Source organism: Hippocampus bargibanti, linkage group LG09, assembly GCF_051943395.1.
Source record: "Hippocampus bargibanti isolate YZ-2025 linkage group LG09, ASM5194339v1, whole genome shotgun sequence".
Lineage (NCBI taxonomy): Eukaryota > Metazoa > Chordata > Actinopteri > Syngnathiformes > Syngnathidae > Hippocampus > Hippocampus bargibanti.
This window is the reverse complement of record NC_142742.1, coordinates 7,615,776-7,631,929: the sequence shown is the minus strand read 5'-3', so window position 1 is coordinate 7,631,929 and position 16,154 is coordinate 7,615,776. Positions and strand designations below refer to the sequence as shown.

Genomic DNA, 16,154 nt, shown 5'->3' with positions numbered 1-16,154 from the left:
TCAATGTTATAAATGTGACAACGTACAACTGACTGAGAGGTATTGCTTGAGGATATGACATGTACGATAGCCACTGAACAATCTAAGCTAGCCGCAGTTTTCGATTAGCAGCCCTGACAATGCTTGTATATGGCCAAATCCATAATTTATTGAAAAACTGAAAGTTATCCCGAGTCATTGTAGCTAGTTTAGATGTCCGAAGAATCACAAAAATTAAAAATATCATGAATGTCACTATTCTATTTCATGTTTTGTTTCATCCATCAAAAGCCAGTTTGATGTTTTTTGGGGGGAATTTCTTCAATACTTTTTTGCAAGCTCTTCTGTCCATTACTAAATAATGGAAAACGATACTCAATTTGTTTTCCTCATGACAGAATGGTTAACTGTTTCTTTCTTTTACTTGGTAGATATTGAAAAATAAGAACCAAATTAATTAAAATGTCTGGTTACTCTCTGTGTTTTTGGTTGTCTTGTAAAAGCAATGGGCAGTGAATGAGTTAACACTATCCAAAATGTTGCCATTTGTTTTCTTTGCATATCATTTTTAATCTATCAGACTCAATGAGTGTGTTTACAACAAGGGATGTATGCAAGACATATGAACTTTATTTCAAACGTGCACTTTTGAAGCTCCCCCCAACATGTCAATTTTGAGTTCCAGAGGAGGTAAGCAATGAGCACACCAGATTACCAAAAGAACTTTGGTCCACCATAATTGTAATCTTGACTTGAAATGGTTGATTTCGCTTTCCATCGGGTTCTAAAAATATAACAGCCCTTCTTGAAACTTTAGGCAATGGTCCAATGTTTTGGACAAAGGTGCTTATGTGTGGATGCCCGATGGCTAAACAACCAGGAAATGAAGACTAGTGTTAAATTTTAAACTGGGGGTGGCGCAGGTGGGCGATTTGGGTGGGCTGGTGATGGCGGTGGGAGGGGTTGAGAGAGCTTTGTTTCTTCATGAACTTGGTCCTTCCTTGAGAACATAAATTGAGGGGGGGGGGGGTAACGCAGCAAGGAAGGTAAGGAACAATTGACAGGCCCCAGTCTTTTTGGAGGATGCAGTCGGCTTGAAGGGAGAAGGGACTGTGAGGGGGGTCGGGGGGTAGGTGAATGAGGAAAGTGCAAGTGTCGGTCAAGCCACCCCACTCGCGGAGTAGGAGAACTGAGGGAAGTGGGGTCTCCGCTCACTGTCGAAAGACTCCATGTTCTCGTCTGGGGTGCAGAAAAAAACATGTTATATGGGGGGAGTAGGGGTGACAAAACATGAAGGGAAATAACACCATATAATGCCCCCACACTTTGAGGTTGATGACCAACCCCCCCCCCCCCCCACACACACACACACACACACACACACAAAAAAAAAGAGGGGCTTGGGTAGTTATAACAGAATGTGTGCGGATGTATTGTTATCGCAATTGGTAACCTGTTACCTGCATGTGCTAAGAGCTGCTATCTAGAGGCTAAATTAGCAACAGTAAATTAGTATAGGAGTACAGTAAAGTCTCGTTATATCGATATCGGATATATCGATAGTCCCGGTTATATCGATACTATTTCTATGCATGCACGGAGAAAATTACATGCAAACAGGGTCGGATATATCGATAATCCCTGTTATATCGATATTTTTTCGGACTCCCTTGAATATCGATATAACGAGACTTTACTGTAATTGATATACATGTACTGTGCAAAATAGTTTTATTAAAAAAAACTGTACATCGTGGAAGTATCAAAAAAAGGCATATTGCTAATTGTAGCTGTATTGCATCAACATAAGGTGGCTGTGCTATTTACAGTAATTTACAAAAAGTTAATTCCTAAATTATATAAATCTGAAGTTATATAAACTTGAAATAAGGGTGGCTGTCCAAAATAAAATTCAATACATTAGCTGTTTTTAACTCATTCACTGCCAGACATGTGCAAAAATGTGTCCACTCCGGTGCTTTTGTCATTGTCACTTGTATTCCAGGACCCACAGAATATTGAGTTTTAGAACTACATAAACATTCAATGCAGCGTAAGAAACCTGAGAGACACTTCTTTCATCAGAAAAAAAGAGTTAATTCCTAAATTATATGGGTCTGGAGTTATGAGTTTGAAAAGAGGGCGGCTGTCCAAACTACAAAGCAATATATACATATTGGGTCTATAGCACTTTAACAAAGCGCTAACATGGAAAAAGAGAAATGATGTTCCCTGGTGGAAGGGGAAAGAAACACTGCCAGAGGCTATAGCCAGCGCTTTATCGGCACCTAAACAAGAAAAAAACAAAACCCGGGAATGGCCTCTCCATCATATTTTCAATTACCGTATACATTTGTGATTGGCAGTGAATGAGTTCAATGTGAAAATAATTTGTAGAAATTAATTGCTGTTATATGTAAAGAACATCTGCCTTACATTTTTAACACACCAAATTTGGCCCCTTTTGCCTGAAGTTAGGACACTCCTAAACTACAGAAAAACTTATACAGTGACTGTAAAGTGACCTTGAGAGTTTTGAAAGGAGTTTATAAATGCCATGTATTATTATTATTATTATTATTATTATTATTATTATTGTCTTTAGGACCAACCTAAACCCAGGAGACAATAATTGGGTGACGCTTTGCAGGCTCTCCAATAGAGGGCAGACTTGTCTCAGGAGAGAGGCTTTATAAAGTCACAAAAGTGTCTTTATTAATGAGGGACTTAATGAATGAGATGAAATCTGTCATGGCATAATTCTGGAACAATTAATTAATACATTAATAATAAAACAAAATAAAAATCGGACTGTTTCAGAAAAGGAGTATGTGTGGAACATCGATGTGGATTAAAACAAGGAGACTGAATGAACTTAACACAACTACCTAGCTATCTATCCAGTTAGCTATTAGCCATCTATTAGTTATCTATTAGCAATCTATTAGCTAGCTAGCTTTCTATCGATTTGAGTTACTTCCGGGTTGAGTAAAGGCCTAGCTAGCTATCTGTTTGCTGTCTATTAGCTAGTTAGCTTTCTATCTGAGTTACATCCGGGTTGAGTGAAGGCCAAGCTACCTATCTGTTAGCTATCTATTCGCTAGCTAGCTTTCTATCTATTTGAGTTACGTCCGGGTTGAGTGAAGGCCAAGCTACCTATCTGTTAGCTATCTATTAGCTAGCTAGCTTTCTATCTATGTGAGTTACATGCAGGTTGAGTGAATGCTGGCGCATGTGGCTGCCGCTGCTCAACCAGAGAAAAACTTAACCCGTGACCGTAAAGCGTCCTTGAGAGATTTGAAAGGTGCTTATAAATGAAATTTATTATTACTATTACTATATAATGAGAATGACATTGAAATATTTGGCATTACCTTGTCCAGGTGGCGTAATGGTGATGGTTTGCGCGGTGAACTCCTCATCAAAATAGCGCGTGTCCGTCTCTGAGGTAACTTGGGGCTTGAACGGGGGGACCAACTGTTTTGGATAAAAGGGCGAGAGTAGAAATTTCAGAGGGAGGAAAAAAGTTCCAATTAAATTCACGGTTTTCATCTTTTTATTCAGCGTATGTGAAACTCACCTTTTTCTCATAAACATCTTGCCATTCGATGCCGGCAAAGAATTTGTGCTGCATGATTTCCTTGGCATCGTGAGGACCACCGCCTAGCCTGGATGGATAAAGGAATAAATCCATTTAAAATTAAGTATGATTCAAAAACTGGCATTTCTTTTCATTTTTAATCTTTTATTGCTTTTAAATTAGCAATTTTTCAAGACTCGATGATGACAATCGTTAAAGAGTACAGTGATACCTCGGCTTCCGAACTCTTTAGCTCACGAACTTTTCGCCTTACTAAATTCGTGACAATAGCCATTAACTCTCTCAACAGTAACCCAAATCTAACTACAGTAAAGTCTCGTTATATCGATATTCTCGGGAGTCGGAAAAAATATCGATATAACCGGACTATCGATATATCCGATCCTGCGGCATGTAAATTTTCTCCCTGCGTTCATAGAAATAGTATCGTAATAAGCAGTACTATCGATATAACCGATATCGATATAACAAGACTTTACTGTATATAGTGCCTCTTTGCAATTTTGCACAACCTGTGGAACAGCATCCCATAATAATAATCATTGTAGCGCTATCTCTGTCCTTATTTAAACCATTGTTACTGACTTATATAATACCCAGAACCAGACAATTTGAGGCGCTCAAGGACATCTACATAATTGTACACTTGTTTTACTACAAATACGGCGACTGATCACTTTAAAATGGTACACTGATTTTCTGGACCAACTATACAACTGTTCTACCACTGGTATCTTTAGCTCTGCTTTATAATTCCCGCAGTTCTTCCTGAGAGGTACCACTTACGTTCCATACTTATTTGTCATGTTTTTTATGATGATACTAAGGCAGTGAGTTTTACCGTAGAGTCTACGGTAAAACGGAATTTAAATACGAATTTCTCTACGGCGTAGACAAATTCCTAGTGTGTTCTACACACTTGGCCAGTAAAGTTGATTCTGATTCTGATGTAGAGCTATAACACTGGAAAATCGAACAGCGGGCTCTTCCGAAATAATAACTAGGAAAGTCAAAAAAATGTCATTGCTGTGGAGATACTTCACCTCTGCATGGGCTCCTTCTTAAGGAGTCCAGAAAGCAGCGAGCGCGCCTCTAAGCCGAGTGTCCGTGGGAAGCGGATGTCTTGCAAGAGGATGAGCTCAAACAGCTTCTCGTGGTCCTGGTTGTAAAAAGGCAGCCTGCCACACATCATCTCGTACATCACCACGCCGAGACCCCACCAGTCCACAGCACGGCCATAGTCGTTGTCCTCCAGTACCTTGTTAGATTGACCACAAACTTGGGCATCAAACAGCTGGTCCAATACACATGTTCCCCTACTTAAGAACATTCCAGTTACGAACGGTACATATGAACATTTTTGCGGGTATGTCGAAAAATATTTGGACTGAGATGCTGTAAGTTATATTTTGTGTTGGCCGCCTTTTTCCGGCTGAGCTCGTGCGCGTAAAGCACAGTACGCAGCCAATCGCACACGACACATTGGGAGTTTTCAAGGGCGGGATGTTCACAAAACAGACACCAAATCCAGCAGACATTTAAACAGCTTCTTCCCCCAAGCCATTAACTCTTTGAACTCTTTCAACAGTAGCCAAAATGGAACTGTATCGTGCCACTTAGCAGTTTTTTTTGACAACGATACTAGTGCAGCGTGTTCTACCGGAAACAAATTCCTTGTGTGTTCTACATACTTGGCAATAAAGATGATTCTGATTCTGATTCTGACCAAGGGCGACCAATCACAGCCCGGCTACGCTAAAGTGTTGCCAAAGAGTTCAGGTCCCGATCCGCTGAGCTCACTTACGATTGGCTATGTAGAATACGTGGGCGGTGGGAGGAAATCTCTCTTCCCAGTTGACGCTCCAGGAGGACGCGATCCATAACAAAAAGAAATGACTGATAGCACGTCATTCAGTAATGACATGCCAGCAGCTTCAGTAATGGCTTACTGAAGACCCCAGAATCTATGTCATCGTACTACAGTAGGTGTGAATTTATTTTACGATTGTTAGATCGTCTGTGTTTTATACTATACGTGGAATCTTTGTAAAATATGCTCCATAGAAGTCATTTGAAGCGATTTTACAAATTATGGACACAACTTGTCCGGAGGTGTCGGTTGTCCTTTGAAAATACTTATATAAGCCTTAAAGGACAACCAACGCCCCTTTTTTGTTTTTTAACTGATACCAGAAAAATGTTTTATACTATCTAAAATACCCAAAACACACAGTATGATATTTTTAGTCAAATGCAAAACACCAATAAAAATGACTTAAAAAAGTGACCAAAATCTGCAAAAAATTGAGCTGCGAATTGGGCATTTTCAGAAAGTCCCGCCCCCAGTTTGTGACATCACGCCAAGACGTCTTGCATTGCTAGTGAATCAAAACAATGGCTTCAGATTCGGAGAATATGCTTTCTTGTTACACATCCAGTTATGAATATGATTCAAATAGTTCTGAAGAGGAAAGCATACATGTTTGCAATCGATTAAATAATTTATTTGTGCCATTTTGAGGCAACATTGGGGGAAAATCTCTCACCCCAAAAAAAGAGGCACAAAATGGCGACCTCCTGTGGCCACCTCCGTTTCCACAGGCTGATAAATTCCTTATATGGCGCTTGGACGCCCTCTTCTGGCCTCCTGGCGGCTTTTGGGTGCAACACGAGGTCCCCAGACCAAACAGGTACAGCAAAATACATTGACGTGATGGAAGGACCGCTAATATGCGTCTTTTTACGGTGAAGGGCGGTCCTTTAGTGACGTCACGTACCGACTCGTCACCAACTCAAAAACAAGACTTCCTGAATATTCAGTGTGAGTCTTAAAACGTGAAATATAGCTATATGCGGTGGAATCTTTGTAAAATACGCTCAGTAGACATCATTTGAAGCCATTTTACAAATTATGGACACAACTTGTCCGGAGACGTTGGTTGTCCTTTAAACATACATTCCATACAAAATATAGCACTGAAGCAACTTACGAACAAATTCACCTGACGCACGACTGTTTGGAATGTATCTTGTTCATAAATTGGGGAGCGTCTGTATATGTTTATGATTTTAGTTTATAGTGGAATGGTTGGTACATCCAACTGGGAAATCAAATGTCGCCCATCTCAAGTCGCCAAATAACGTAAACAAAATATTTGAGTTTAACTGGTGTCCTCAAATCATGTGGGTGATGAGTGCAAAAATCCAAGAGCAACTGTTGCTTATTAATGTGCTACCAAAATCACCTGCTCTCCCTACTGACCTGTGGTTTGGAGGCAGGCCGGGGCCGACCGCGACTCACATCTCATATTAGGAGCGAGGATAGTGTTTCCTCAGTAGCTCTGCATATTTAATCACCCTCGGGCCTTTTCGCAAATACACGTCAACAAGCTGTTTGGGTGTGCGGCCCGCTCAAATGAAAGAAGTAAAAAAATAGGCAACAAACATAGATCGCGTCGCTGTACACGAACAAATATGCAAATCATTGGTGAAAAGTTAGTACAAGATGGCGCCCGAGTAGGCAGCGTTTTCTTTTGTCACTTTGTGTTGTTGTGCATCATGTGGAATGGACAGGGATTGTTTTTCAGCATTTTTGTCCACGGCATTCATACATTTAACTGGATGGATGCATGGCTTGAGGAGCTGTCGTGGTTTGGAATTGAAGCGGATTTACGTGGGACAGGAGATGTCTTTTCATCAATGGATGCTACAGCTTCGTGTTTGCTTTCAACATTTAGCTTGTAGCAGACGTGCACATTTCACTATGACGTCCCTGATCCATTGGTGAAAAGGACGCTTTGATCCTCACATTTTTCATCTCGAACTGCTTCATACAACAAAAAGGGTGCAGAAAGTGCTTAAGGTTGAATGACTGTCTTTGGTGTTGTCATATTATTTTGTTATTGTTTTTTTTGTTGGTTGCTATTATGACTTCAAGATGGCGCCGCGAGAGTGGCTGCCTTTACAGCTGCTTCTGTATTTTGTTTTTCTACTTCTTCCTTTCCTCTTCCTTTCATAACTTTTCTTCTGCGAAATGTAAATTTCTCCACTGCGAGACTAACTCCCTCCCTAAAAAAAGGCATTTATTGTGTCTCATAGGAGACAATCAATGAAACTGACTCTAACCGGTCACTGAAGAATACAACCTGTTGAATGAATAATGTACCACAGAGCATAGCTGTTGCAAGGTCCTTTGGGACTTGTACTGGATTCCACCTCCTCACGCGGATGTTGAAGGTGAAATAAAGACAATGAGAACTGCGTGTTCTCTTAAAACTCAAGGAGAACGATGGTGGGTGAATTCACACCCAAGAATAGTAACTTCAGTTCAAGGATGTGGGTGGCTTTATAGAATTAGATATGGACACAACAGCGAGCATGCCGGGAGTGTCCTGGAAAACAGATGATGGCATGTGCCCCTAAAAGGAACACGACTGCCGCGTGTGCGCACACATGTGTCTGCGAGCACAGCGGAGGATGACCGGGTGAGCTGGGAGGAGTAACGTGAAGCCCAAGTGGGGTTTGGATTACGAGGCCGTCTCTATTTCCAGCTTTGCTGTCGTGTGATTCATACCGTGCGACAGCTGGGCCCGCAGCTGCCCCATATATGTAGAAGAGTGCCACAGCTGTGAAGCTGCCAGGAGCACAGGAGTCAAGCTCATCTCTCATATACGTAACCAGGACTGCCTGCTTGGGCCCCTGACTTGAGCACTCTTACGCTACCAATGAGGAGTAGAGGGGGAAGAGAAGAGCGGAGATACAAGAAAAACAAAACATTTCTGAGTGTCCACATATTATTGACCAAAGGAGGGGGACGCCAGTCATATTTAAGTGCTCAGTTTTAGAACTTGGGACCAGCCAAGACTTCAACGCACTCACCTTGCAAGTGCCCTTTTATCCCAGATATCAAATTGCTGCAAGAAGGAAACTATGACCTCTGGTGTCCTTATGAGGGAAAAGAATATAATATACTATAAATGAAAAAGAAGATATACTGTGTGTGTATATATATATATATATATATATATATATATATATATATATATATATATATATATATATACACACACACACACACACACACACACACATATATACACAGATATGTGTATACATAATTACACACACACACACACATATATAAAATGTAAATAAATAAATACATATTAATAAAAATAATGTACATATATATATACATATATATATACATATATATACACATACATACATACACACACATATAAAATGTAAATAAATACATATTAATAAAAATAATGTACATATATATACATATATATATATATATATATATATATACACACATATATATATATACATATATATATATATATATATATACACATACATACATACATACACACACACACACACACACACACACACACACATATCGGTTATCTCGATAGTACTGCTTATTACGATACTATTTCTATGAACTCAAGGAGAAAATTACATGCTCGCAGGATCGGATATATCGATAGTCCGGTTATAGCGATATTTTTTCCGACTCCCGAGAATATCGATATCACGAGACTTTACTGTATATATAAATATATAATTTTATATATATTTTTAACTTAGATATTTTGACAGGTTTTAAGTAGGGCTAAAAAAATATGTTAAAACATCTACGCAAAGCCCATTTAATCAATTACCGTTCGATCCATTCTGGCTTTCAACCTCTAAATACTTTGAATAATTAATGAATTTGTCCCTAAAGTTCTTTCAGGTTACCCCCCGCCCCGATCTGAATGCAATATTCCCAGACGTTTCAACATTCCTGTGCAGCTCACACAACAAGGTCATTGTTTACTGCAGAACAACCTGTAACACTGCCCGGGCTGCACTCTACAGAGACGCTAGGCAGCAACCCGGTTGCCGTGGAAACAGCCCCTGATGTCTCCTTGCTCTCGGTTGGAACTGTCATACGCTGGGCAGTGGAGATGAGTGCGGACTTGGCCAAGTTTGTGGAAGGGGAGTATGTGTTTTGGTCAATACGGTTGAAGGTGCTTTCATTCTGAAAGTGCTTAGGGTTGAATGACTGTGCTGTCATATTGGATTGGATTTACATGTATTAGTCTCTGTGTGCAGAAATTTACATTTCGCAGCGGCAAAGTTATGAAAGGAAGAGGAAAGGAAAGAAAGACGTAGAAAAACAAAATACAGGAGCTGCTGGAAAGGCAGCTACTCTCGCTGTTCTGTTCTTTTGACTTCAAGATGGCGCCGCGAGAGTGGCTGCCTTTCTAGCAGCTCCATTTTGATGTCAAAAGAACAAAAATAAAAACGAAATAAAAATTAATATGACAATACAAATATGTGTTACTTTGTTTTGTTCTTCTGACTTCAAGATGGCGCCGCGAGATTGGCTGCCTTTACAGCAGCTCCAGTATTTTGTTTTTCTATTTCTTTCTTTCCTTTCCTCTTCCTTTCACCACTTTGCTGCTTGTGAAATGTAAATTACTCCACTGCAAGACTAACAAAGGCTCATCGAATCTCATCCGATCCAATTTATATAGCAAGAAAAAAGTTAGCGCACTGACTCTGGTTCCTCCCAGGTCAGTATATGCCTCCCCTGATGCTGTGCAACAGCTGTAGTCTTATTCCAGGGGCAGAAGCTCATATTTCCTGAGGGGCCAATGACACCCTGCTTTTCCACTGCCAGCCCCCCCCACGGCAACAAAATTCCAAATGAGAGCTAAAAACAACGATAAGGCAACTGCGTCAACACACACATGCTTCTCCCAGAGAAATGTTTTAGACCACCAGCCAAATGCGCGTGTCCCCCCGCCCACATAAATGCTACCCCACGCTGCTCACAATGCGTTATCTAGTTACACGGGCCTCACTGGTCATACCTGCACGCAACAGGGAATAGCCACACCCTCCATATACAGCAAATATTGAGAATGGGTTGCACACTCATTAAAGGGGAGACTTCTGCTGGAGATTAGAAAAGAACAGCTGTCCTTTCTTCCACATGCTTCTTAACAACTGATGTCCAGCGACACGCTGCCAATTTGTTTCGGGTCTACTCAGGTTGCACGTGACGGGATGGCACACGCTTACTTCGAAATGACACCATTTACGCCTTTTCGTTATTAGAGATATTTGTGTCGTGTAACCTGGACATACTGATTCTTTTGCACGGAGCGCTTCTTTCTATTCAAAGTATTTGTGGTAAATATATGATATTTGTCTGTTCCAAAAAAGCTGCATTCGGTTACCTCAGGTGCAAGGTACTCTGGTGTTCCACAGAAAGTCTTCATGGTGGCGCCATCTTTGATCCCCTCCTTACAAAGGCCAAAATCGGTGATCTTGATGTGTCCATCTTTATCCAGCATTAGATTTTCCAACTGCGGGGAATATGACCCGAAAAAAGGCATATGCTTCTTAAACTGTATGAAAATAGCAAACCAGATGTATTTTCTCTATATTGATACCCATCGGTGCGATGACGAAAACCCCATCATATTACCGTATTTTCCGGTGTATAAGGCGCACCCAAAAGCCTTGATGATTTTCTTCAAAAGATGACCCAGCGCCTTATACACCGGTCCACCTTATATGTGAAGTAATATTGAACCTCGACATCTCTCGCAGCTACTGTCAGGAGCCACCAACTCCATTTCCCCCTGTAGAACACAGTGCGTAACCCCAGCCTCTACTGTACCGCCTTATAATGTGGCGTGCCTTATATTTTGAAAACTTTTGTCTGTTTATATATTATATTTGGAAAACCTTTTTCCTTATAATAAGTCCAGTGCAAATGGAAAAAGTTTGAAAATACTTCTTTTCTGCTTTCACAAATTAAATTTAGGATTTATAACCAGATGGGAAAAAGACAGAATTCCTATTCACATAAATAGGAATAGCTTATTTTCAGGTGTATAAGGCGCACCCAAAAGCCTTGATTTTCTTCAAAAGATGACACTGCGCCTTATATGTGAAGTAATATTGAGCCTTGACATGTCTCTCAACACGTCAGCAGCCACGACTCCATTTCCCCCTGTAGAAGTAGTGCGTGGTCCACGCCTTACAACGTTATATATGGAAAACCTTTTTAAACACGTCATTCATTGAAGATGCACCTTATATATGGAATATATTTGAAAATATACCATTCATTGGAGGTGTGCCTTATACTCGGGTGCACCTTATACACCTGTACATTTTACATATGGATACAGCTTGAAAATACACCATTCATTAGGGGTGCGCCTTATACTCCGGGGCACCTTATAACCTGGAAAATACGGTACACATTTCATTGACTCCTGATTTGACAAACATAACGAACATTGTGGTTTTGAAGCCAGTTTTATGATATCCACGCCACTCTTGATGAATGCCAACGTGTGGTAAACTAATGGACATTTTCCGCTCGTGAAATAAGACAACACGGCCTTTCAGTATCCCCACGTGCTCGCGCCTTCCCTTTTTTACTTCATTTAAGTCAGGTCGCTGTGGCTCACACGTGTGCCGTAGCGTCGGGGTGAGTCAGCACATCTTCCAATCCTGCTAACATTGGCATTTTCAGTCGCAGCTTGGCAGACTGAGATAGCGCCTCATAAACCCAAGGGAAACAGTCAGGGAATTGGGGGTGAGAGTGCTATGCTGACCGGGCTTGCTTTATCAGCTACAAGATGCTTGCTGTGAATCACTCAGAGCTCAACATAAACATTTCCCAGAGCAAACTGTCATTGGTTCCTTCCTGAACTGGACAAGTATCAACGCACCCTACCTTTAGATCGCGGTAAACCACGTTTCTTTCGGCATGCAAGTAGTCAAGCGCAGACACAATCTCTGCGCCGTAGAAGCGAGCACGCTCTTCGGAGAAGAGACGATCCCTTGAAAGGTGGAAGAAAAGCTGGGGGGGCAAAAAGATTGACAGCAAGGAGACAGAATTTTGTGTTATTCCAGGGAGGAAATAACAACAATTTACCTATGAGTTCTTATCAACTACAAAAATAGTCCGAAATAGTTTACCTCACCACCATTGGCATATTCCATGACAAAACAAAGGCGGTCGTGTGTTTGGAAAGAGTATTTCAGTCCCTGCAGATGAAAAAAATAAGTAATTATTTGTTTCAATCATTATATTACAGTTGTAAAATGTAATAGGCTGGTTTGCAGTACAGACGCTCCCCAATTTCCGAACATTCAAGTTACGAAAAACGGTACATACGAACATTTTTGCGGGTATGTCGAAAAATGTACAGATATGTTGTGTGTTAGATTTTGTATTACACACATTTTTCCGGCTAAACTCGCGATTGGCTGCGTACTGTGCTTCACGCACACAGAGTCTTCAAGGGCTGGATATTTACGTGATGGACAACAAGGCTGACCAATCAGCGCCCGGCTCTACAGAAGTGTTACCGACGAGTTCAGGCCCCAATCCGCCAAGCTCACTTGTGATTGGCTGTGTAGATTATTGTGGGCGGGGAGGAAATCCCTCTTCCCAGTTGACACACCAGGAGGACGGGATGAATAACAAAAAGTAATGGCTGCTGGCACGTAATTCACTAATTACAGTGATACCTCGTCTTACGAATGCTTTAGCTAACAAATTTTTCACTTTACGAACATTAAATTTGTGAGAATATAATCTTGGCATACAAACTAGTTTTCGGGAAACACACGGAGGGCCACAATGGCTGGCGACTAGTTTTCGGCGGAAGAACACCAAACCACACGGCCGAACAGCACCACCGTGGCTGCCAGACTACTTTTCCACATGCACTTTCTTTGAATGCACTCAGTACAGATGTGGTTTTTAATGGAGTGGATACTTTTGCTCTTTTGGGACCGAAAAACACCCCAGCACGGGCTAGTGTTAAGCCGAAGAGGACACAAAAGAAAATTACGGTCAAGCAGAAAAAGGAGATCATCGAAAAACACGAACAAGGTGTGCGTTTGTGTGACATAGCATCCCAGTACCAGTATGCTAAGTCGACCATTGCTACTTGTGGCTAATGATGTTTCTGTGTTGTCTAAGCAACCGTCCGTCTCAGGCAATAAGAGAGGTTGAAAAACTTCTGTTGATTTGGATTAACAAGAAGAAGCTAGTCGGGGACAATGTGTGAGGGTATTATCGCCGAGAAAGCACAGCAATTTCACTCGGATATCATCAAGAGGCAACTATATCAACAACCATCACAAAGGTAAATAAAACAACTTTATTATGCAGTACAGTTTATTTCTTTAATTACAATAGAATAGCACATTTATCATACGTAAGGTATATTTTGTGTAGTTTTAAGGCTTATTTAGTAGATAATTCTCTTTTATGGGGACCTGGAAATGGATTATTCTCATTTTTAATAGTTTTCAATGGGAAATTAATGTTTGGAAGACACTTTTCGCCTTAAACACACTTGCTGGGAACCAATTAAGTTCATGAGTTGAGGTATGACTGTACTTAGAACCGAAGAATATATGTTGTCATACTGCAGTAGGTGTGAATTTATTTTACGACTGTTAGAGCGTCTGCGTTTTATACTTCACCGTTCAGAGTTTGACTTAAACATACATTCCATACAAAATATACACTGAAGCTACTTACGAACAAATTCACCTTACGAACCACCGTTCGGAATGTATCTAATTCGTAAGGTGGGGAGCGTTTGTACACTGTGTTTTAAAATGGAGCCATTGGACTTTATGTTCTACTATGCAAAGTCATTGTACTAGTAGTGGTAGTAGGTTAAGTACTTTGTGAGCTCAAAATATAAAGACTGTCATCAAAGGCTTATTAGCGTTACTGGTGGATTTGTAGGATGGAAGCACTTCCAAACATTCATCATTTTACCAAATCAATGAAGCAAGAGTAAATACTCAATGAGCCTCTTCATGAAACTAAAATAAATTGAGTTGAGATATATAAAAGGGGTTCCCTTACTGTCAAAAAGGGGTGTTTTGAATTCTGGAGGACTCTGTTTTCTGTGAGTGTGTGCGCCACTTCATCCTGGAAAAAACAATCCACAAAAAGCATTTGACTCCCACAAAGGTTTGGTATCAAGTCATTGCTCCAGCGTCCTCCCCCTTTGGGTCTTTTCTCTGCTTTGCTATCTCGCTGGCAACCCACTCACCTTTGCAACGATCACCTCTTTTTTTAGGATCTTCATGGCATAGTAGCGACCGGTGGCCTTCTCCTTTACCAGGATAACTTTGCCAAAAGTGCCTTTTCCCAGGAGTTTGAGGTATTCAAAGTCGTGCATAGTCTAGAGAACCAGAGGATAGAAAGTGGCATCTGATTACAACCTAACTCATACTTACAACTAGACGGGACACACAAGCCCACTCCCAACAAAGTGGCATTTGATGCATGACTACAGCCACCTTTCAATTCCCATACCCATGGTTCAGCCCATATGTGGTTAACCTTTAACCCGTGCGCTAAAGAGAAAGTTAGAAATGGTTGCGTGACGGACATCCAATCCGGTGGCCTTGGGATGCCTGGTGGTGGATATGCTATATGGTGCTAAGTCAACCAGGGGCTGATGTTGGGAGACACAAGCGCTGAAGGGAGGTTTGATCGAGTCATGCGAGTGGAGGGCAAAGTGCAATAATGGAGAAGATCAATGGCAGAAGAACGAAGACACACATGAGGCCTGTTTCTGAAGAACCCAAATAACACCAATTATTTATGACAGGACTCCATCTTGCTCCAATCTATTTGTTTCTACTTTTGGATTGGATTGGATTAGCTTTTATTCGTCTCACAGTGGAGAAATGTACATTTCACAGCAGCAAAGTGATGAAAATATGAGGAAAGGAAGAAGTAGAAAGACGAATACAGGAGCTGCCGAAAAGGCAGCCACTCTTGTGATGCCATCTTGAAGTAAAAAACAAAACAAAATAAACAATGTGATGCAACACAAAAGCCAGACAGTCATTCAATCTTTAGCCCTTTCTGCACCCTCTTCGTTGCATGTAGCAGTTCTAGATGAAAGAGGAGAGGATCAAAGCATCCTTTTCACCTGTGGATCAGATACGTCATGGTGGAATGTGCACGTCTGCTACAAGCTAAATGTTGAAAGCAAACACGAAGTTGTAGCATCCATTGACGAATAGAGACTGTCTCACATCTCCTGTACCACGTAAATTCGCTTCAATTCCAAGCCGCGACAGTTCATGAATCATGCATGCATTTAGCCCCTTTAGGAGGCATCCTCTTAAATGTCATCAGCTTCCACATCTGTTTGCACGAGGAATTGCATTTTTGCACATTTAGTCTCGATGCGCACCTGCATGCGTCAACATAAAATAACGTACCACTTTTTGTCTGGGTTTGGTCAGGTAGACTTCCATATCCATGGGGTCTGGAGAGGAGTCCATCATCTCTTCTTCTTGCTTCTGCAGTCCTTCCGCCACTGCTTGGATGGCTTTTGTCCATTCTTCCCTAAAGGCAGCAGAAAGAAGGTATCAACCTATTTAGCAACTAAGCAAAGTCATTGCTAATTTTATCAAAAGGACTCCAATTTCAAGTGCAGGTTCTGCCAACTGGATCTTATTTGAGTGTAGAAATATTAAACAGGTAAACCAGACATCT

The 16,154-nt window shown here is 41.0% G+C and overlaps 1 protein-coding gene across 1 annotated transcript in view; it reads right to left on the bottom strand.

The window, feature by feature from the left end:
- Positions 1 to 587: 587 nt before the first annotated feature.
- Positions 588 to 16,154, bottom strand: part of akt1 (AKT serine/threonine kinase 1) — a 48,097-nt gene continuing 32,530 nt past the window's right edge. Inside the window, exons 5-14 of the mRNA XM_089005211.1 lie at positions 15,878 to 16,004; positions 14,692 to 14,823; positions 14,502 to 14,567; positions 12,587 to 12,655; positions 12,342 to 12,467; positions 10,825 to 10,953; positions 4,624 to 4,838; positions 3,560 to 3,647; positions 3,354 to 3,456; positions 588 to 1,218 (exon numbers count right to left, since the gene is read on the bottom strand). Of these exons, the coding sequence (XP_088861337.1) occupies positions 1,139 to 1,218; positions 3,354 to 3,456; positions 3,560 to 3,647; positions 4,624 to 4,838; positions 10,825 to 10,953; positions 12,342 to 12,467; positions 12,587 to 12,655; positions 14,502 to 14,567; positions 14,692 to 14,823; positions 15,878 to 16,004 (1,135 nt within the window). The 3' untranslated portion in view covers positions 588 to 1,138. The remainder of the gene's footprint in view (positions 1,219 to 3,353; positions 3,457 to 3,559; positions 3,648 to 4,623; positions 4,839 to 10,824; positions 10,954 to 12,341; positions 12,468 to 12,586; positions 12,656 to 14,501; positions 14,568 to 14,691; positions 14,824 to 15,877; positions 16,005 to 16,154) is intronic.